A 23,102-nucleotide genomic window follows, 5' to 3' on the forward strand; every position below is an offset into this window, starting at 1 on the left:
TTGGGCCCTTCCCTTCTCTGGGCCTTGGTTTTCTCATCTGTAAAAAGTGGATTGGGGCAAGATGATCTTTTCAAGACCCCTTGCAACGTAGAGTCTTCATAATTCTCCATGCAAGTTCACAGCGAGATGCTTTCAGGAAACATAAAGACCTAAAATAAATTCTGTCTTTGCTTCACAGAGCAGGCAATGCTTTCGGCACCGTTGCGGTAGTGGGAGCTTAGGAGTGGTGTGCTTTCTGGGTGTCCCTGTCCTCATGGGGAAGCGGTCCTCCCCCTGAAATGTTGCAGCTGGGACTGGCATTCTGAGTTCCAAGGGGCCAGGCTCATAGTAGAACATTCTAGTGCCCAGCAGTCTGCTGGATGGCTGTTGGCTGGCTATACCTGAATGCAATGATAACTAAGACAGTAACTACCACAGAGCCTTTACAAGTTACAGACTGCTTATAATTTGTTTATTTTTGTTGATCCCGGGTGGTCTATTCCTATTCCCACTATATAGATGAGGCAACTGAGGCTCGGGCACAGTGAAGTGCATTCAGTCTGGCAGGTCAGAACAAGGCCCAGAGCCCTGCTCTGCTTACCCGCCCATGTCCTGGGCACTGCCCACTTTCCCAGGGTGAGTGAGGGCAACTCAGTGGCTAGTCTGGGGACTTGCGTGTGGCAGGGGCTCTGTGACCATTTGCGGAATTGTTGAGTAATGCCATTTGACCCATGCTGTCCACAGCCAGCACCTTCACTGGCAGCTGGCAGCGGGAGTCATGGAGCAGGTACTATGCTTTAGTTTATGGAAGTGAGATGTTTACGTCCTGAGGAACCTAAAACCCAAAGCCAAGGGACTGGTCATATGGGAGTAGTGTGACCCCCACAGACCCAGACACAGTCTGTGAGGCTTTCCACGAAGACAATCTAGTGGGAGAAAAAATGCAGATACCATATGAGTAAAGAGCATGGTTTCTCCTTTTGTTCCAAAAGAAAAGAGATTGAACTAGTTCAGGATTGTAATTATATTTCCATTAGGAAGCACAATCATTTACAGTTTAAGGGTAATACCCACTATCTACCTAGAGGTTTGCAGCCCACACATTACATTCATATAGATGTTATTGCTCTTCGAATTTCTGGCAGCCCTGGGAAGGAGAACTGAGGCTCTGAAGTTGAGACTTGCCCAAACCCATGTGGGTGGTAAGTGGTACAGCTAGGACACAAACCAGGTCTCCTGGTCTCAAATTGTCATGCCTTGATAGTACTGTTTGACAGCTGGTTGTTTTGGTGAAGATGTTTTCAGATAGGAGTTGTGAAATCCCTACTGATGTGGGCTTAGACAACAAGGTCATTTACTACTTTACATATTAAGAAGTGGGTGGCTGCAGGGTTGGCTAATTGAGCAGCATCCCATGCTCGAGGACCCTGTCTCTTGCCCTGCCTTCCCCAGGCTGTCTTCCCTCATGGCTCTATATGGCTGCCACAGCTCCAGGCATCACATCCTCACATAGCTGTGTCCAGAAATAAGGACAAGCTTCTCTTCCTGCATTCCCTTCCCCACAGAGGACACCTTTTTCCAGAAGCTCCTCAGCCAACTTCTTACTTGTCATTGACCAGAATTGAGCAAACCTACCCATACCTTGCCCAATGAGACTACAATCTTGCTCACATTTCCTGAACTTTCTGGTACCCAGAGTCTGAAGAAAACCAGAGGCCTGTTAGCAAGAAAGGAGGAAGAGATGACTGTTAGGGACTCAGTGTTATACATGAGTGGCCAGTCATGCACCGGCCTCCCTCACAGTCCCTGCTAAGGGTGGTCTCAGGTTGCCTGTTGTACCATGTAACTCCTCTCCACAGCTGAGTGGACCAGGGGTAAGCATTGGACCCAAAGCAACCAGTCACGAGGCCTGGTGTGGATTGAGGAGCAGGGCCAGTGATATTCTCTCCCTGTCTCCGGAAATAGAACTGGGAGAGAAGGTGGTGATTTCCATCAGTGCTGCTCAAAGTGTGGCCTTTGAGGAAATGGGAACTCACACCCGAACGTTAATCAACTATGTCACTAAACACTCATTTCTTTTTTGGGGGGGGAAGTTATCCCTGGTTTCTTTATCTGTAAAGCAGGGGTACTAACTGTTCTTATCTTATAGGTTTGTATAAAGATTATAGGAAGGAGATATGTCAGGGGCTCGGCACAGTGCCTGGCATATGGTAAGTGCTCAATAAAAGTTAGTTGCTGGGCTGAGCCCGTGGCGCACTCGGGAGAGTGTGGCGCTAGGAGCGCAGCGACGCTCCCGCCGTGGGTTTGGATCCCATATAGGAATGGCCGGTCCACTCACTGGCTGAGTGACGGTCACAAAAAAGACAAAAAAAAAAAAAAAAAGTTAGTTGCTTTTATTACTACACTATTTTCCAACTCCCATAGACTGGGTCAGGTCACTTTCCTTACTTGCATAGGCATCAGCATCACCTGGGAAGCCCATTATAAATACACATTCCTGGGCCCATCCCCACAGGCTGAGCCAGCTGGAGGCTTTCAGAGATGGTCCTTTGGAGGAAGACCGCAACTGCTGGGTCCTGTCCTGATCTGGGATGCACAGAAAGCTCCAGTTTCTGCAGAGGCCATTCACTGGCCGAATGCATCCTGGCCTCTAATGGACACTGAAGACCGTCAGCAGAGTCTCTGTGCCTTTTCCAGACAAATGTGTAGTGCCTTCCTGGTGCATGGTGGACTCTCAGTAAAAATGCTGGTCAGTTCCAGTTCTGGTAGTGGGCTCTGTGTTGCCTGGGCGTTTCTCAGCAATGTGGCTTCCCTAAATACGGGAATGCAGGTCCCTTGGAAAGCATTTGGCACTATCTGCTCACAGCTTATCCACTCTGGCACTTCCATTGGTGGGCGTAGCTGTGGATCACTATTGAAATGCTCAAAACCACAAGTTCTGTCTGGCCAAATAATATGTGCCCAGCTGCCCCATCCGGGAGATTCAATCCGTAAGTGGCCCTGCTGGCCTCCCCAGCCAGTGTGCTGGGAATGCGCTGATGCCCTGCATGGGGCTCTCAGGTGGGGAGGGTCTCTGGGGTTCCCCACCATGGAAGGTGCTGGAGAATGAAGGCAGACCATGATGAAGTGGGAGGAAGCTGAGAGGCCGCCTGTGGCACAGCTGTGCTCCCTGGAGCAGCCATGCACGCAGGGAGCACCTGCACTCCATCCCCAAACATGAATCCACACACCTCCTGTGGCCTCAGGCCTCAATGCTGGACCCAGGGATCCAGGTCATCACCTTCAAGTTTTTACAGAAAGATTTGGTCAGTGCTGCAGAGTTGCAGTTCATTATTCATTCCCTGTAAAAATCAGTGACCTTGACTTTACTTAAATTCTTCCCCTGTATTGCCTCGAAACGGACAGTTCCAGTAAAAACTATTGTGAGAAATGCAGGCAAATCTATCTGCTTATTCAAACCCTCCTTCTGTTCCCTGTTCCCTAAAAACAGATCAGGCCTCGGTGTAGCATACATTCGGTCATCCCTGCGTGAGCAAAATCACAACTCCGAGGGTCGTTCAGGTGGATGAGCAGGGGAGAGAAGCATCAGCCGTAGAGACACTGTATGGCAGCCACTGGCTTGACCTGATTTGGACCTAATTTGCCTGAATGGCAGAGAGACGATGGAGAAGTCCTCTCGGGGGCCTGTGTTGGGGCTGTGGCCCTGAGTGCCTTCGTGGACTGTGTCCGTTCGTCCTAACTGGGGTCAGCCTCCAGCCTCTGCCACCGGCAGGTGCTCCTAGAATTGCACATGGACCAGGTTCCCTCCTCACTTAAAATCTCGTCATGTTTTCACCTCCTCTTTTCCAATATGAGCAGTCTCCAAGCTCCTCCAGGGCCAATCATGTATCTGCACCTTCCTCCCCCACTGAGTGGGTATCTCACCTCTGCCTGCGCATTCTGGGACGGGGGCACCCACTAAAACCGTGGTTGGGCCCACTGCACCCATGGCCAGCTCTCCCTGGGGACAGTCAACTCCTGAGCCTAGGTGGAGTCTCTCTCCCAGTAGCTTCATGCTCTACCATGACTCGGGGCCCTCTGGGGTCACGTGAGCAAGTCTGACTGGCTGTCCTGCACAATCTCGGCATAGAGAGCTGAGCCCTGGCAGCCGTCTCCCACCATGGCCCTCAGCTTCTTTCTGCTTGTTACATCTGAAAGAAAGACCCATTCCCAATGGTTCTCACCCTGCCCTGCTGGAGGGGGCATATCTGAATCGAGGGGCCATGGGCTTCCCCTCCACCTGGCCAAGTCCTGGGCTTATGACCTGCCTCCTTCCCATGGAAGCTCACCACTTTGAGGTCAGCTTCCCCCCTCCCAGCTTGGTTATCTCTTGCTCGTGGGACAGCAGCCACAGACATCTCCTCCCAGAGCATTGGAAGCCAGTTTGTCTCCTTTCTTATTGGGGCTCATTGCAGACCCCAGGGTGAGTCCCCAGGAATCAGACCCTGGGACAGAGTCTAAGACGGAGGATGTTTATTTATTAAGGATGGCTTTTAGGACTGACGCTGGTGGAAAGGAGGGGGCTGGAGCAGGAGTGCGTAGGAGAGGCTGAGCTGTGAAGCAGGCCCATGGACAGCTGCTACTGACCCCACAAGGAGCTCTGCAGCTAGAATGGTCCTTCAGAGTTGTCCCAAGACAGGGATGTGGCCAGGCCTTTCAAGTCCCGCATCCACCACTCACTGGATGGGGGCTACTCTGGGAACAGCTGGCCCTTGGGTGAGATGGCTCTGTCTGGGCAGCTGGGGCAGTACCTGTAGGGGCTGACCATGCTTCCCTCAGTTTAGGCAAAAAGACCTTCATTGCAGGGGGTCTGGGTGGCACATCCCAGCGTCCAGCACATGTGCGCGGATGGGTGAGGAGGGTGCAAGGCTTGTTCTCAACATTAGATTCTGCCAGCAAGAGAGCCTGAGATTGCCTTTGCCTGTTGGAGTCCACAACACACACTGCTGACTCACACTGAGCTTATTGTTGGCGTGGACTTCTCCGCCCCATCTGGGGCTTGCCCGCTGGGTCTGGGGCTGCAGGGCAGGACTCCACACTCGCCCAGCCTGCTTCATCTTGTTAGATTTGGCTCCCTGCTCTGGGCTGCCGAGACCTAGCTTGGATCCTGATTCTCTCCTAAGACCCAGGCCCCGGTTCCTGCCAGCTCCTGGTCTTCCACATCTCCCGCTGGCAGCCTGCTGCCTTCCCATCAAGGTTGCCTGTCCTGGAGGCATGGCCCCGATGGGTGAGACCACCTTGCACCAGGGCCCAGGTAGTCTGGGGTGAACTTCAAGTCAATCTGGCAGTGTAGCCAAGTGGCTAAGGGTTGCCTGTTGACTTGTTGGGTGGCCTTGGACATGTTATTTCCCCACTCCCTGTGCCTCAGTTTCCTTATCTGTAAAATCAGAATAATAATAGTACTTACCTCCCAGGGTGGTGTGAGAATGAACTCAGCAGCAACGAGGAGGGGAAGGGAGCCCTCCCCTCGGAGCTGTGCTGTGGCCTGAGTTCACTCAGCAGTGTCTCATCGGTTTCAAACATGGAGTAGGAACAGTTCTTCCTCCTTGCTGTTTTCATGTACCTTGAGGGATGTGGCTAATAAAAGCCTGCCTGGGGATACAGTCATCTATCGGTGTCTGTGGGGACATTGGTTCCAGGACCTCCCAAGGATATCAAAATCCACAGATGCTCAAGTCCCTTAGATAAAATTCATATACGCTACACACATCCTTCTGTATACTTTAAATCATCCCTAGGTTACTTACAATGCCCAATACAATGGAAACGCTATGGATAGTTGTTATACTGTATTGTTTAGGGGATGATGACAGGAAAAAAGTCTGCACATTTTCAGTACAGATGCAATTTTTATTTTTCAGATATTTCCAATCTGTGGTTGGTTGAATCCACAATTGGGAAACCCACAGCTAGGGAGGGCTGGCTGGATTTTATTTGTTCCCTGTCAATCCGCCCATCCTCATGAGCAAGGTGGATGCAGCATGGGGTTTGGAATTAGAAGACCAAGTTCCAAGACCTACACTTACTCCTTACTCATTATGTTGACTTTGAATCTTCTCCTAAGTCTCAGTTTTCTTATTTGTAAAATTCCTATGTGCCAGAATTGAGACAAGTCAGTGGGGTTAGGTATGTGTATTAGTTTGCTGGGGCAGCTTGAACAACAGAAATGTATTTGTTTGTGGTTTTGGAGGCTGGAAGTCAGATGGAGGTGTCAACAGGCTTGGTTTCCTTGAGGCCTTTCTCCTTGGCTTGTAGGTGGCTGCATTCTCCTTGGGAGTTCATGCTGCCTTCCCTCTGTATGTACGTCCAAATCACCTCTTTTTATAAGGACACCAGTCAGATTGGATTAGGGCCCACCTTAATGACCTCATTTTAACTTAATTACCTCTTTAAAGGCCTTATCTCCAAATACAGTACTGCGGGTTAGGGCTTCAACGTATGAATTTTGGGTTGGGGGAACGATTCAGCTCATGACTCTATGTGAAACTGCTTTGCCAACTGTAAAACGGGCCTTGGGCCGTGGGCCCCTCTTTGCCTGCAGGAATAAGGAGTCTCTTTATGGTCAGGAGGTGGCTGGGCATGCGGCAGGCTGACTGCCAGAGTCGTTCCTTTTCTCCCTGATAGGGGTTGGGAGCTGGCTCCTCTGGGGACCAGCCAGTGCCCCGTGGTGGTGGTCGAGAGTCATGCGGTTGCCCATCTGTTTGAGCATTGCTTTTAGGTTGCAAACCTCAGTTCTAGCAGAGTTTCTTGAACCCAGCTGGCAAGCAAACCCATGTGAACTGGCCTTTCTGGGGACGGGGCGGGTGTGGCTGAGTAATCAGAACAAGAGGGGCAGGTGGGGGAGGGGCCTGGGCCTGGGCCTGAAGCTGGATACCCCAACCTTGAGGTGGTGCCTGTGTCTATGGGACCTAATCCTGCTGGGGCTCAAGGCCTGGTATATAGCACAACCCTGAGCAATAGCTTTGGTTGAGTGAGAGACTGTGGACAGGAGAGGGTTCTTCTGGGACACAGGGCTTGGGGTCAGAACAACATATTTTTAAGAGCCTGCCCTAAGCCCATGTCTTCAGGAGCCTGGAGACTTCTGTATGACACAGGCTAAGACAGAGCTCTCAAGGGACATGAAAAACAGCAAGGAGGTGCCCAGGAGGCGAAGGAGCCTGAATGGAGACTCTGGAACAAGTAAGAATTGACCAAATGGAGGAAGGTGGAATGGCCTGCTAGGTGGACAACGTGACAATGTAAATGTCAAGATGGATCGGGCTGGGAGGTGGCACCAGGGAGGTGGGTGGGAGCTTGGTGTGTTCCTTATAGGCAGTGAAGAGCTAAGAAAGGGTTAGGGCTAGCGAGGGGAGATGGCAGCGCCAGATTCGTGTTTTAGAGAGTGCCCCTGGTGGCAGGCAAGGAGACAGGAGGCTGGGAGACCAGGAGGGGTTGAGGCTGTCCAGCTGAAAGACGACCATGAGGGAAGGGTGTCAGGAGGGAGACTTGCCAGGCATGGTGTCTATCAGGACGTGGGGAGGGAGGGAGGGAGAAGGCAGAGTATGGTAAGGGGGTGGGGAACTTGGTGCCAGTGGTCACCAAGCTGGAGGAGCATGCTAGGGCTGGATAGTGATGGACTCAGTGTTGGGCAGATTGAAATTGTGTGTCTTGTGGTGTCCCATGGGCTATGACAATGTGTGACTGTTGTCTGGTGGGTTGAAGAGGAAGCACTCAAATGACTCAATGGGGTCAGGGTGGGGGGCAAGATAGAGCTCAGGACAGAGAAGTGGAGGCAGACTGGATGGTTCCGGTGCAGAGGGAGGGTACTGTCAAATCCCCGGGGCCTGGCTCAGGCTCAGGGGTTGAGGTCCCGGGGAGGGAGGGGACACATGAGATCAAGCCCCAAGCAAAGCTTGGATGCTGGCACTGGAGCTTGTGAGGACAAGCCTGAGCCCCAGGGACAGAGGTGCTTCCAGGGCTGTGGGGATGAGGGGATCATGTTCAGAGGTGGGCCTGGTCCTGAGGGTGTCCCCAAGGTCCCTTCATTCCATCATGACATGATTTCCTGAAACCACTTAGCACTTGTTTTCCCTAAAGACCCTAAATTAAGGATTTCACTGCTTAGCCAAGCCACAGAGCCAAACACTTAGCGTGGCAAAAACTGCTGTGGGAACAGCCTTGAGCCTGGAGGGTGGAGCAGGCCAGCTCAGTCACGCTCCCCTGTCAGTGAAGTGGGCCTCTTCTCCTAAGGGAAGGGACCTGCAGGGAGGCAGACCCATCCCCAAGGCCCTAGCTAGGAGAGGATTGACCATCTTGGACCCGTTCTGAGGGCTCAGCTGGGAGTGGTGGAGGGGAAACGATGAAGCAGCCTTGCTGAGATGATGCCCAAGGATAATGCCAGTCCCTACCCATCCTGATGAAGGCTGCCAACGGTGTGCTCATTTCTCAGGCATTTTGAGGACCAGGCATGCCACTCCCAAATTCTGTGCTCCTGGGTCAGTCCTTCCAGGAGGGCTGTAAAAGGGATCTCTACTGCCAAGCCTCTTTCTAGGTGGAGTTATTCTATAGCCCAGCAGTTATTCTGTTCACCCACCATAGCCAGGGGCTGAGGTATGCGGGTGGGTGGTGGCATGATGCCACCCACCAACAGAAGCCAAAACCAAAATGCTCAGGACATGAGGATCCTAGGAGGGAGGCCATGAGGGTCCCCAGAATTTCAAGTACCTGGGGATGAACAGGGCTTTGAATTCTATCTGGAAAGACCCAGAGCCTCTTTTCTTGTTTTTCCCTGCCTTCTTCATTGTTTTTGGCCAGATTTTGATTTTTGGAAGCCATTTACAGCCCATTAAAAGATCAAATGTCTGGAGATGGTGATTTGAGGCATTTGAAAATGTTTTTCAGTTCACAGCTCATTTCTCTATAGAAAGCCCTGACCCAGTGTGATTCAGAGATGGCCGGACCATCTGTCTGTTCCAGAATCCCCGGGGCAGATCTCAAGGTGGGGCATTTGTCCTCCCATCTGGATGGATCCGACAGTAGCTCATCCCAAGAGAATCACACCTCTCTTTCTTTTTGGAAACACAAACTGAGTGCCTGTGAGAGTGTCAAAGGAAGGGCCCAGGCTGCTGAAGTCTCACAATGTCCAGACCTCGTTTCCCTGGGTATCTGGCAGAGGCAGGATTCCTGGTTTATACTGGGTAGGTGGGAAACTGCTGGTCCCCTGGGCAGGAAGGCTGGATTCCCCTCCCAGCTCAGCCTCTGGTTTGAGCTGTAGCTATGGGTGATGAGGTTTAACCTCTCAGACTTTCTTTTCCCATCTGCAAAATGGGAAGGCCAGTCCTTAGGCTATTGTTAACATTGTGGGGTTTAAACAGCCAGCTGAGCAATGATGACTAGATAGTGACACATGGTTTACACACCACCAACCTGGATGTGCTCATTTCGTTCTCACCATAACCTTGAGAGATAGATTTTTTTATATAACTGAGACTCAGAGAGGGGCATCACTTTTACCTAAGTCACACAGCAGATTGGTGGCAGACCAGGTTTTGAACTCAATCTCCTGGTGTCTTTGGAGAGGGGGTTGACTTTGGACTACTTTTTCCTTTTTTTCCATGGTATTTTTGACTGTGCCAGTATCGGTAATACACATTTTCCTAGAAAATTGTCCAGTTGTCAAGATTTTGAAATTTTTTGATGCAAGTTCATACATAATATTTACTTATAAATTTGAATCTGCATCTGAATTTTTTTCTTGTTCTTAATGTCTATGTCTTCTGTTTGTTTATTTCTCATTAAGGATTGTCTAAGCTTTGTCTATTTGAGTCTTTTTTTTTTTTTTTTTCCAAAAACCCTGTGTTCGGTTTTATTCATTCACTTTTTAAAGTAATCTGTTTCATTAATTTCTGCTTGCATTTTTGTTAATTCCTTTACTTTCCTTTCTATTTCCACTTTCTGTCTTCTAATTACTGTGCTTTTCTGTTGCTGTTTTCTCTCTTTTCTAGTGTTTTGTTGTGTTGATCAAATTTTCTTTCGTTTATTTTTTCCTTTCATGGTTTGTCAGTTTTACATTCTTCTTCTATTCTTGCTGGTATTTTTTCTTAAAATGCAAAACATATTTAGTTGCTTATTTTTCTACTGCACCTAAAGTTGCACAGCTTCTATATCCTTTCCTTAAAGAAGACAAAGATCCCTGCAACTTTTAGTCCCCTTAGAACTTCCCATCTTTGCTGTCTTCCATATTAAGATCATCTTTATTTTAGATCTATGTTGTTATTAAAACTTCTTATTGTTTCTTTGCTTATAACTGCTTCTTGTATTTACTATCTTTCTTTTATGTCCTTTATTTTATTTTATTGGAATACATCCTTTAGTAGTTCTTTCAGAAACAGTGACTGGCAAGCTTTCTGAATCTTTGTGCATCTAAAAAACTTTATTTAACTTTAGTCTTTAAAGGATAGTATGGCTGGGTATAGAATTCTGGGTTCTAAATATTTCCCCTCAGAACTATGAGGCAATTATGTCACTATATTCTTGAATCTGATGGTAAGAAGTCTAATATCAATTTATTGTAGGTAACCTGTTTTGCTTTTCTTTCTACAGCATTTAGTATTTTCTCTTTATCCTGGGTGTTCTGAAATTTCACAGTTGCACTCAGTGGGCCCTTTCAAATTAAGAACACATGTCTTTCTTCAGCTCTTGGATATTTTCTTTATTATTTCTTCAAATACGTGCTTCTTTTTGTTCTCTCTGATATCCCTTTCCAGAGCTACTAATAGAGCTGTGCTGGCACTTGGTCTGTCCTCTAGGTCTTTCATATTCTCACTCACATTTTCCATCTCTTTGTCTCCTTGCAGAGCCTCCTGGAACGTTCAAGTCTCAGATTTCCAGAACATCAGGTCACTCCTTAGCTGTTTCCATTCTGTTTTTCATCCCATCCATTGAGCTTTTTATTTTCACAGTCATACAGTTCATTTCTAAGGTATTAAATATTCTCATTTCATAATTTGTGAGTGATACATTCTCTTGTCTCTTTGAGGACATTAATTATGCTTTTAAAATTGTCTCCATCTATTTGCTTTACTAATTCTTTTTTTTTTTCTTGCCTGTTGAGTTGGTGCCTTTCTTTTATGGGGTTGGCCATTTTTTCTCAAATAATTTAAAAGTCTTGGTATTTGGGGTTTTCCATTAGCTTGTCCCTGTTTACTGAGACTTTGTTGTTTGCCAGGCTGGTGGTATGGGTGTAGAATGAGGAAAGAGTGTGAGTAATTCAGTTGCCTGACTTTGAGAGTGTCCTTGTTTCTCCTGGAGATGACCAGCTTTTGAGGCACCCACTCTGACCACACCCACCTTAGGGCAAGTGAATCCAATGCCAGATTCTTGACACAGCAGGGATAGGAACCCAGATCCGACCTATCTGGCTCCTTTTACCATGTTCCCTAACCAGTCCCTCTGACCGTCACCTCTGGGTCCCTCCCCTACCTGGTTAGCCACATCTGCTCCCATCTTTAGCCCCATTCCTCTTCCCTGCATGTTTCCAGCTGTGCTTTCCTCCTTCAAATTAGGAGAAATCTGCTTTCTGTCTCTTAAGGTCTCCTCAACATTTCTGGCCCACTGCTTCCCCTTTTCCAGTGCTGCTAGGGACTTATCTTTAGATTTTAAATTTCTAGGATATGGAGATGGGAGGAGGAGGTGGAATCGGGTGTCTGTCTGCTATTTGATCCAATGCCCATATTGTTTGTATATGTGCCCTCACCCTTCCCACCTCACTGCCTGAGCTCAGTTACATGGTTGTTCCCTGCTGAGAACCTTCAGTGGCTCCTTACTGACTTCATGACGGGAGCCACATGTAGCCTGGCAGGTAACATGCTTCTTCCCTCCTCCTGGCTCCTCCCCATCCTCCAGCCTTCTGGCTGCTTCTACTTGCACACAGGTTCCTGCATCAGTCATGGTCTCTCTCCCCTCCGTGCCCCCGCCCACCCTGCTCCCTCCTCTGCTAATGCCATCCCCTCTCATTATTTTTCAGTACTCAGCTGGTGGGCTTTCCTAGGACCTGCTGAGTGGGTTCCCTGCTCTGTTCCCATAGCTCCTTGTGCTCATCACATGTTTGGACCTATTATCCCACATTTCTATGGGCTGTGACCATTGCCTCGTCTGTCTTCCCTGCCACAGTGGGATTTCCAGGGGCAGGGATGGAGTCTTTTTTTACAGATTCCACAGCGAGTGTTCGATGACCGAAATGATGCCAGGGGCTTGGTGGCCGGAGGACGTGAATGCTATCCCTTCCCCTCAGACCCAAACAGAGGGTCTCGGTGGGCCCCTTATCTGAGAGAATGAGCCCCCCAGTTTTTTGGGGGGTCTCCTCCTCATCCAGCATGACTTTCTGACCCACAGTTGGGGCCTCTAGGAGCAGGCAGGGCTGACGTGACTGTTGCTGTCTCCACAGGCACTGGTGCCATCACACAGTGACACGGACAGTGTCCTGCCAGGTGCAGAATGGCTCGGAGACGGTGGTCCAGCGTGTGTACCAGAGCTGCCGGTGGCCAGGTCCCTGCGCCAATCTTGTGAGGTAAAGGCCGTGGGCTGTTCCGCTCTGCCCTTTCTCTCTGTTCCCTGAGATGAATCCAACCTCAGCTCTGGAGAAGGCCAGTTTGACGCTTGGAGACGAGAGTTGAGCATACATTTATGGAGCACCTTCTGTGTACAGGGATGGGGGGTATGTGTGTATGCAAAGATGGAAGAGATGTGCTCCTCACCGTGACAGAACCTCACAATCCAGGGGATATTTGACAAGCAGAAGACCACCACAGATGAGTGGGGCGAGGGGACCAAGTTGGTGGGGAAGGGACAGGTGGCGCTGAAGAAGGAACGAGTTAGCCTTGGGGACCCAGATTAGAACGTAGGGCTAGGAAGCCATTGGAAATCCTGCCTTCCTTCGGCCCCGCCCCCTCACCAGCCCCGCCCCGCCCACCAGCTCCACCTCTCCTAAGAGCTCTACTCCCGCACCAGCCACGCCTCCTCACCAGCCCCGCCCCCAGCCCCTCCTCCTCTCACAAGGCCCGCCTCTCACCAGCTCTGTCCAGGACAGCGGCTGTACGCGACTCCTCAGCGGCTCCTCAGCATCCACGGGGAGACATCTCACTGCCAGGCCTGCTTCAGGGCCTCCAAGGGTCCACCTCACATTCCTCCACCATCCACTCCCTCTCCAGACCCTGCTCCAGCTCCAGGGACTGGCTTCCCCTAACCACTCTCCCCCCAACCTGTCCAGCCTCTGCCTCAGGGACCCTTCACCATCTCTGCCTGGGGCTACTTTCCTTCTTTGCGTTTAGAAGACTTTGTGCCCCGCTCTGGCAGGACACTTTTGCGTACGATCTGTATCAGTCAGGGTTCTTCAGAGAAAAATAGGATGTATGAGGGCACTTCAAAACACTCGTGGAAAAATAGAATTAAAAGATAATATGAATCTTTCCATGAACTTTTTGAAGTACCCTCATATAGATAGATGGAGAGAGAAAAGAGAGTGATTGTAAGGAATTGGCTTGTGTGATTATGGAGGCCAGCGATTCCAAAATCTGCAGGGTAGGCTGGTAGCCTGGAGACCCAGGACAGAGAGCCGCTGTTGCAGCTCGAGTCAGGAGGCCAGCTGCTGGCAGAATGCCTTCTTCCTGAGGGAGGTCAGTCTTTTTCTTAAGGCCTTCAACTGATCCGACAAGGCCCACCCACGTTATGGCGTGTAATCTGCTTTACTCATAACCTACTGGTTTAAATGTTAATCTCATCTAAAAAATACCTTCACAGCAACATCCATTCATATTTGGCCAAATATCCAAGTGCCACAGCCTAGCAAGATGACACATAAAATTAACTATCACGGAGTCCTCATAAGTTGGGTGTGTTTTCATTACTGAAGGTGAAGCATGAGACATGAGCCTGGGCCCATGCCTCTGACCACCACACAGTGCTGCCCCCTACAGGGCTCGGTGCCACCTGACGCCTAGAACCTGTCTGGGGCATGGATGTGTGGGACCAACAAATGTAGCTGAGGGTATGGTCATGGGACACAGGCCACTGAGCCAGTCAGGGACAGGGTGGCTTTTTTGTTTCCTAGATTCGCATTCTGCCTTTTATTGTCATTGTTGCTGTCATGAAGAAAGTGATATATACTCAGTGCAAAAAAAAATTCTGAACATTACAGAACTGAACAAGGTACAAGATGAGCATTCTTTCCTCTCCCAATCCCACCTCAATAAGCCTATTATTTCCATTCCAGACGTTTTTCCCCATTCCAGATTCCTTAATTACTGGGATTATCCTCATTCCAAACTTCTTTCTCCACTTACACACACATATGCATATATTTTTTTCTTAAACAGAGACTGGATGATATTATTCTGTCGTGCAACTTGCTTTTCCCCGAAAATATTTTGCAATCAGTTCCCATAGAGCTACCTCATTTGTAATAGCTCTGTAGTATTCCATTGTAGGAGAGGATCATTATTTATTTCCCATGTCCTCAATTGATGAGTATTTAAGTGATTTCCTAGGTTTTTTTGATGGTTGGTCAGTACAAGGATCTGAACCCTTGACCTTGGTGTTATCAATCAACTGAGCTAACTAGCCAGCCCCTGGTTTCCTAGTTTTTGCTATTACAGGCTATTGTGCTTCAATAAGCATCACTATATATATTTTTTGTACAAGTTTTTTTTGTTTGTTTTTTGTTTTACTTTTTCTTTTGGAATAATTTTGGATTTACAAAATTTGCAAAAAATAGTAAACAGAGTTTCTACGTACCCGTACCTTCCTCCCAGCTTCCTCTAAGGTTAACATCTTATAGAACCATAGTATAATTATCCAAGCCAGGAAATGAATGATGATACAATCTTATAGATAGACCTTATTCAAATTTTGCCTACTGTGCCATCAATATCCTTTTTTTGGTCCGGGATTCGATCCAGGATCCCACTTTATATTTCAGTTGTCATTTCCTTAGTGTCCTCCAATCAGTGACACTTTCTCAGTCTTACTTGGTATCTAATGACCCTGACACTTTAAAAAGTACTGGTCAGTGATTTTGTAGATGTTCCTCAATTTGGGTTTGTCTGATATTTCCTCATGATTTGATTGAGATTATGCATTTTTAACAAGGATACTGTAAAAGCGATACTGTGTGCTCTTCTCAGAGCATCATGTTAAGAGGTACGATAAAATGTTATGTCTCATGACTGGTGGTGTTAACTTTGGTCACTTGGCTAAGGTGGCATCTGCCAGGTTTCTCCACTGTCATGTGATTATTTTTCCCTTGCTCATTTTTGTGTATATTATGAGGAGATATTTTGAGTCTATACAAATATCCTGTTTCTCATCATACTGTCATCTTGCTTGCAACAATTATTATTATGGTATTTGCTAAATGGTGATTTTCTTTCTTTCTTTCTTTTCTTTTCTTTTCTTTTTTTGGCAGCTGGCCAGTACAGGGAACCAAACCCTTGACCTTGCTGTTACAAGGCTGTGCTGTAACCAACTGAGCTAACTAGCCAGACTGATTTTCTATTTTGATCATTTTTAATGGAAGAGATTCTTAATTTGGGGTCTCTATTGTATAGAAGTGTTTTTATACAGCTCATTCTGCAAGGGGAATGGCTAGGTAAATGGATATGTCCATTTTAGAATTTAAGAGAAATGGCTGTTTTTAAACGCTGTGCTAAAGGGATGGCCAATGGATCCATAATGAAGAAAAATATGCTGATCCCCTTCCTTGTCAGCACAAAAACCCCCTTTCCCCTCCCTTCCCCCACAGCCCCAGGAGCTGAATTCCAAGACCCTCCTGTCTTTCTTATCAGCGGGGAGCTTCAGACTGCCCAGACATGGCCTCAGCAGCTTCTGAGATGAAAAGTCTTTGGATTCTGGTCTGTCGGTGACCCTGACAGGATGGGCTTTGGCTCAGGGCTCTGCTGGAAGAGTGGCCATCCTGCTCTTTAGACAGGGAAGCGCTGGCTGGGCCGGGAAGGCAGGCTACTGAGAAGCGAGGCTACACTTGATTTCCCAATTCCAACTCCCATCACACTTACTGTTTGCATGGGGACAAGACAGGCGAGGAGTCGAGCTTGGGAACCAGCTCTTTTTCTTAATGTCAGAATTACAAGTTGAGGTTTTTGTACTTTCGAAATATAATCATACATCTTTAAGAAACACTGGAGAAGCTAAGTATTGAATCACTGACCTGGACTGAAAAATTTTCAAATGATTGTCACTTTTCACAGTTGCCCCCTGCTTTATGACTTCAGTAATGATCTGCATAATGCTTCAGAAGCACTGTGGTCTTCAGTGTGGGTGTTCGCTGGCTTTTCAGGGAGTTCTTCTCTCCCTCTTCTCAGGGTTAGGAACTGAGAACAGAATGTTGAATCAGAGCAGAGGTACATTTGCCATGAGCCTCCCCTCTGCCTGCAAATTATAGCTAGCAGAACCTTGTTCGTGAAAACTTAATTCTCATTCATTTGGAGGAAATCCATATTTCTGATCTTATCCTTGCTACTGCTGCTATTATTATTTGTTAAGGAAGGAGGGGTCGATACACTTTTCTTTCTCACCAGCATCTCATAACTGAGCTGGAATTGGGGTGCAGCCCTCTGTCTGTGCCCTTGGGGCTGCTGGCTGGGCAGGGAGAGGACGGATTGGGTTGTAGCACTGTCACCTGCTCCCTGGGTGACCCGGGGTCCCATGTGCATTCTCCTATCAAGTCCTGTCAGTTGTGCTTTTTTTTGCCTAATGAGGCACCTTATTCATAGCAGCCCCTTCATTGGTTCCCCTCCCCGCCCCCACCAGTTCCTTCTCCCCACAGAAGCCAGAGGGATCTTTTAAAGTCCTGAGTCAGATCATGTCTCTCCCATGCTCTAAACCTTCAGGAGCTTCCATCTCACTTAGTAAAGTCCCCATTCCCCTTCGTGACCTACCAAGGTCTCATGTAATGTGGACCCTGCTCCCTTTCATGACCCTGTAGGCTTCCACTTGCTGCCTTGCTCCCTGGGTGGGCTCTGGCCACACGGGCCTCTCTGGCCTCCAGTACACCAGCTCTGTCCCTCCTCGGGGCCTTCACACCTACTGTCCTTCCATCAGGACCACTTGCCCCCACCCAGAGGCTAGATCTCACATGACTCAGTTCTCTGTTTCACTGGCCTCTCCTCCTGCTTTATCTTATTCTTCGTGCTTGTCACTTTCTGAAACATGGCATGTATCCCATGGCCGTCATGTTTCTGCTCAGCCCTCCCCACTAGCCTGGGAGCCATAGGAGGGTAGGGACTGTCTGGTTTGCTGCTGTGTCCCCAGTGCCTGGCTTGCAGGGGCTCAAGTAATACTACTGAATTTATGGTGAAATGTCAGCAGGATGACATGAAATTGGAGACGTCAGACTACTTGGAATGTGTGCACAGTGGGCACCTGATGTTGAACTATGAATGCAGATCATCGTGAGGAAAAGCTCTTGTCTCATGAACTGATGCACAAATGTGTGTGGTGAGGAGACTGAGGCTCAGAGAGGCAGAGTGACTTGCCTGAGGCCGCAGGGTAGTTAAGCACTGCAGGTTGGGATGGGTTTTGATTTGGGCCTGTCAAACGGGCACCACTGGGGTGCTGCTGAGGCTTCAAGGCCCAGCTCTCTTCCTTCTGCAAGGCAACATGTGTTGACCTCCTCCTGTATACAGGCCCTGGGAGGCCCTGGGGAGAGCTCTGCCAGTCCCTGACTTGGGGAGCTGATGGCCTAGTAGGGGTAGGGGGGCATTAATCAAACCTCCACAGAAATAGGTGCACAGTTACAACTGTCACCAGGGCAAGTTTACCAAGGTAAGAAAAAGCTCAGAATTATGTAGCCCTGTCCTAGTGCTTTTTAGCATAATTTTTTAAGCATAATTTTACAGTTTTCATAAGAGTCTGCGTGCTGCAAAGTCTGTGTGCTGCGCAGATTTCCCTGAGCAGATCCTGGGGTGGGGAGACCTTGGAAGGTTCCCGGGAGCCCTTTGAGGCAGAGACTGTCTTATGTACCCGTTTTCCCATGTGTCACATACCTCATGTCATCATAGTAGACAACATCACTAAAAGAGGCCACAATGATGAAAGCCTGTCCATTTCACAATAAATCTGCAAGAAGTGGATCCAGATTGGGGCAACAATATGTCAAGGCTCTTGGCTTCTTTGACTTTACTCTCTGCCAGCCCCTGTGTGTCTGCTGTGACATTCCTCATGGTCACAGAAGGGCAGCAGCAGCTCCAGACATCACATCTCATAAAACAGCATCCCCAAAGAGGAAGAAAGGGGGTGGGACATGGTTTTCTCCTATCAGAGAGGACAGTCTTTTCCAAAACCCCCAGCAGACTTCCTCTGATGTCTCATTAGCCAGGCTTTGTTCTCTGAGCCTCAGTTTCCCCAACCCTGGTGATAGAATGCTGTTTTACGAGGTTGTTGGAGGATGATGTGAGGTTTGGTAGGGGAAATCCTGCACGGAGTCTGGCCTGTCATAAGCACCCTGAAATGTGAGTTGAGGTAGAGGCATGGATGAGCTGTGAAGGGAATTGGAAGCCCATCCCAGGCACATCACCCCTGGGGCAGCTCCCAGTGGTCCTGGGCATTCTCTGAGCTTGCATTCTTCACTCTGAGGTTAGGGTGGCAAACCCCAGCTGACCCCCCTGTAGCCGCTTGTGCCTTATTCGGTTGCTTATAATCTCGGCTGCTCGGCGTGTCTTGCCACATTTCAACCACAGCATTTACACAGACATTTTCAGGTTTCTGTATTTCTTGTTTGTTCCCCCTCACCATTTTCTGAGGCTGTGTGGGGCCCAAGTCGGGGTCCCTTTATCCTTTGAAGCATTTTGCATGCTTTCGTTTGTGTTTACACAAAACTTTTGCAGGGAAAACAGGACGGAGCTTGATCCTCATGGTGGGATTTATTGTAAGCTGCCTGTCCTAGTTTCCCTCTTCCTGTGACCCATTTCTCGCTCCATCTCACCATCACTGCAGTCTCTGGGATATGGGCATATCCTAGATTTCTTGACCTAATAACTTAAGAAAAAGAAAGAGAAAAGCTGTTTCCCAGGTTGTTTTCCAGCCTTTTATGGGGGGTGAAGGTAGTACATTAAGGTTTTGGATTAAAAAAAACCCAGAGTCTGAGTCTAGCTGTGTGACTTTGAGCAAGTTACTTACCCTCTCTGAGCCTCACCTCTAAATGGAGACAACACCTGTTTCATAGTGCAGTTGTTAAGATTCCATGAGAAAGAATGCAGGTTTAGTGCTGTGTGTGAGGTATGTTCTGGAATATGGTAATGACTGTTATTAACTGTTATTTCCCCTTAGCCCCATGAATTCTTTCTTTGCCTCTGAGGTCCAGCTGAAGCCTCCTCTTGGTCAAGCTGTCACCTGCACCCTCTCAGGCAAATTGTTAAGTCCTTCATTTATGTTCCCCCAGAATCTTATTTGTCCTTTCATAGAGCACAACTGGGCTTATTTTAGTTAACTGTGTGCCTGTCCATTTCTTCTGCTAATCTGAGTCCCCGAGAGCAGGGGCTGTCTGTTGTTCATCTTCTGATTCCCCCTGGTGTTTACTGAGAAGTGCCTGGGGGAGATAACCATGAACTTGCTAAAGTTTCAACCACTTCCCACCTCTTTCTGCCTCCTGTCCCTACTCCCCAGCCTCTTAGGCCCCTCACCCCACAAGGAAGGGCCTCGCTCAGCTGGTTCCTTAGCTGGAGGTGCGCCACACCTCACGGGAATTCATATTTAGCAGAGGGCTCCTGGACCCAGCCTCACCCAAGGAAGCTTGCAGACCCTTGAAGTCATTCCTATCTTCATACTCAGACCCTGTTTGAAAACAGGGTGGTAGAGTGAGGGTGGCTCTATTCCAATTCCCTCGAGCGGCCGTGACAATGTTATCAGACAGGGAGGGCATGGGGCACGGCCTAATTGTCGGGGAGAGCAGCTGAGCCTGGGGGGAGCCCCGGTGGAGAGAGTTCCAGGGAGGAGGAATAAATAAATGGCTGTTGAAGCAAAAGGAAGAGAGCAGAGCAGAGGCCCCAGATGTCCCTAACAAGCCCCGACCACAGAGTGGGGGTGGCTGTTTGGTGTGAGCTCCGTGGAGACAGCCCCTGTAAGGAGGTCCCCACTGCTTTGTCCTGGTTTAATGTGGCTGTGCTCAAGGGCAGAGAGCCTGCGGACGGGGAAGGGCTTGGGGTGCATGGGGACAGGAGGTGTGCTGAGGGGCTCTGGGCAATGTCTGATTGGATGCTGCCTGGGGAGGGGCTGCGTCCGTCTGTGTGTCTGGAGCCCCCAGCCCCTACCTTGCCTGGGTCTGTGGCTGCTCTCTTCCCTGCTGTCACCACCCTCATCCTGTCGTCTCCTCAGTTTGGGTGTCTGAGTCTCCCCCTGGACTCTAGCCCATCCTTCTCCCCGCCCGAGCCACTCATTCACTATGAGCTCCACCAGGGCAGTGTCCTGGAGCTTAATGATTGTGGAGGGGCTGGCCTAGTCACCTGGATGCGTTGTCCATGGGCCTTCTCTCGTGTCCCTTCCTGGGAGTTATGGGGATATTGGGATCTTCTCCTGGGGCAGACACGTTGTGCCACATCCCCATAGCTCAGAGGAGAGACGGCCTTGGCACACCTCTTCCTCCTAGAGATGAGCTTAGTCTTGCCTGGAAATAGGTGCTGTAGTTTGGGGCACTAGGAATCTCCCCAAGACACTCCCTTCCAGGGTGCCTGGAATCTTATTTGTTTGCTTAGGCACTCATCATTCATTCATTCATTCATTCATTCATTCATGTCTCCTGGATGCTGGTTGCATACCAGGTCCTGGCTAAATGAGGGCATGTGTCTGTCTATCTGTCCTAGGAGAGATGGCACTCTAGCAGCAAGTAAGGGATGGTTTCCAAATGGTGGCTGGTGTCTAGGGTAAGCCAGGCTGCTGGGGAGGGTCACCTCATCCTGACAGGGCTCGGGGAAGCCTCCAGGGAGGAGGGGACATCTGAGCTGAGGCAAGGCCTTGCAGGTGAAGGGAGGGAACTCTGAGGGCAGGCACACAGGTGGCCCGTGGTGGGAGGGGTTCAGGGGCTCCAGACCCCTGCAAGGGACTGGGCAATGAGGAATGGTGGGGACACATGATGTGAAAGGGCCCAGGGCCTGTCACACAGGCCTGTGTATTCAGCTAAGGGGATAGGGCTTCATTCCCTTGGATTATGCACAGCCTAGTTGGGGAGCCTCCTGTCCCCACCCCTCCTGCCAGGGCACCTGGCTCATGGAGTCCCTTTTTTTATATGGTGGGAGCTCCTTGGGCAGTGAGGGCTGTGGGGAGCAGGGAGCAGGGGGAAGAAAGGATGGTGAAGTGGGTGAGAACCTCATCTTCACCCCGTCACATTTGTGCCTGGAGAGAGACCCGCTTGCTTGGGGCTCAGGATCTTCTGCGAGGCATAGGATCACCATGGAGCCGTGGGGTATGGAGTCGGGCTCGGGCCATAACCAGGAGCCTGCCTGCTTCCTGGGCCACAAAGCAGAGCTCCTGGGGTATGTGGCCCTTACCCAGACAAGAGGAACCTTGCCCTCTCCAGCCACGGCCATTCCCATGGGGCAGGAGTCCATGAGGCCATCTGCAGCCTGAACCCCTCTTCTAGTCATTCTCTGGGGACCTGGCTACAGCCCTGAGTGGCTTCCAGCCCTGCACTAGCCTCTTGCTGGAATTTGCCACCCTAAGGGAGAACTGTGCCTATGGTGGGTGGGCACATCCTGAGCCCCAAGGGGCGGAAGAGGGGTGGCTGTTTGGAAGGGTGGGGAACGTGGATGGGCCAGGTCCACACGTTGTATGGTTGGGAGCTGGGGGTAGGGAGGAAAGTGAAGGTGTGAAGTGGTAGCAGGACCCGCTTCGCCTTGTGAAGTTACTGGGAGGGAGGATTCAGCACCTCCCTGAGGCAGGTCTAGGGTGGCGTCTGGCTTGTGCCAAGCCCTCCCTGAGTGCTGGTTGTGCCCCTCTGAGAAGAACATGAAGTGAGCACGTGGCACCCGCAGCAGCACCTCCTGCCCCATCCTCCTGCTGTCTGCACTCACTCAGTGGGGCTAGATTTGGGAATCAGCATGGCCGTAATGCTTGGTGGGGCTTCTCTGTGCAGAGTGCTGTGAGGTCATTATGTCCTAATAACATTTTTATGGCAAAAGTGTGCAGGTGGGAGAAGGGAGGGTGTGGTTGTGGAAATGTGAGCGTAACAGCATAGGGCACGTTGAAGCCTACTCACAATGCACTGGGGACTGGCATATGTCCCTAATCCCTCTCGGTGCCCCACCCCCTCCCCAGGAGCCCCACATCTACCTCTTTCCCTGTGCTTATTCATTCACTGTACCTTTTCAACAAGTACTTATTGAGGGCCTGCATGTGCCAAGTGGGAATATGGTGGAGAATAAGACCAGTCCTTTCTCTTGTGGACTCTGTATTCGAATTGGGAAGGGGGCGACCAACAATAACAAATAAATAAATAATTGAGAAAAATATCCCCTAGCCGTGAATGCAGAAAATAAAAATAGGGTGCTATGACTGAGCATGACTTTCAAGGAGGTGGGAGAGAGACTCTTTGAAGACATGACGCTGAGATGCTGAGCCTCCAAATGAAGACTTAGTTTGTGCAAAGGCCCTGAGGCAGGGAGATCTTGGATGAAGGGACAGAGACAAGGTCAGAGTCCAGGAGCAGAGCAGCTGAGGAGAGTATGGGCAGAGACTGACTGCCTTGGGCTCACATTTGCATATTACTGTGAGTGCACTGGGAAGCCAAGGAGGGTTTTAAGTAGAGGAGAGAAGAGAAATAACTCAATTTAGGTTTTTTTTTAATTAAACATTTTATTTTGAGATAACTGTAAATCACATGCCGTGGTAGGAAATAATACAGAGAGAGCCTATTGTTCCTCCCAATGGTAACATCTTGCAAAACTATAGTGTAATGTAACAACCAAGATACTGAGAAACCGACATTGGTGCAGTGAGGATACAGAGCCCTCCCATCACCAGGAGGACTCCTCATGCTGCCCGTGTATAGACACCGCTTTCCTCCCCGCTCCACCCCCTCCTTATCCCCTGATAACCACAATCTG

General features: G+C 49.4%; 1 protein-coding gene across 2 annotated transcripts in view; it reads left to right on the forward strand.

The window, feature by feature from the left end:
* Positions 1–23,102, forward strand: part of COL26A1 (collagen type XXVI alpha 1 chain) — a 176,413-nt gene that overhangs the window by 34,576 nt on the left and 118,735 nt on the right. For both annotated transcript variants that reach the window (XM_063091788.1, XM_063091789.1), the window contains exon 2: positions 12,443–12,565. In XM_063091788.1, coding sequence (XP_062947858.1) covers positions 12,443–12,565 — 123 coding nt within the window. The remainder of the gene's footprint in view (positions 1–12,442; positions 12,566–23,102) is intronic.

The sequence above is a fragment of the Cynocephalus volans genome, chromosome 3 (genome assembly GCF_027409185.1).
Source record: "Cynocephalus volans isolate mCynVol1 chromosome 3, mCynVol1.pri, whole genome shotgun sequence".
Lineage (NCBI taxonomy): Eukaryota > Metazoa > Chordata > Mammalia > Dermoptera > Cynocephalidae > Cynocephalus > Cynocephalus volans.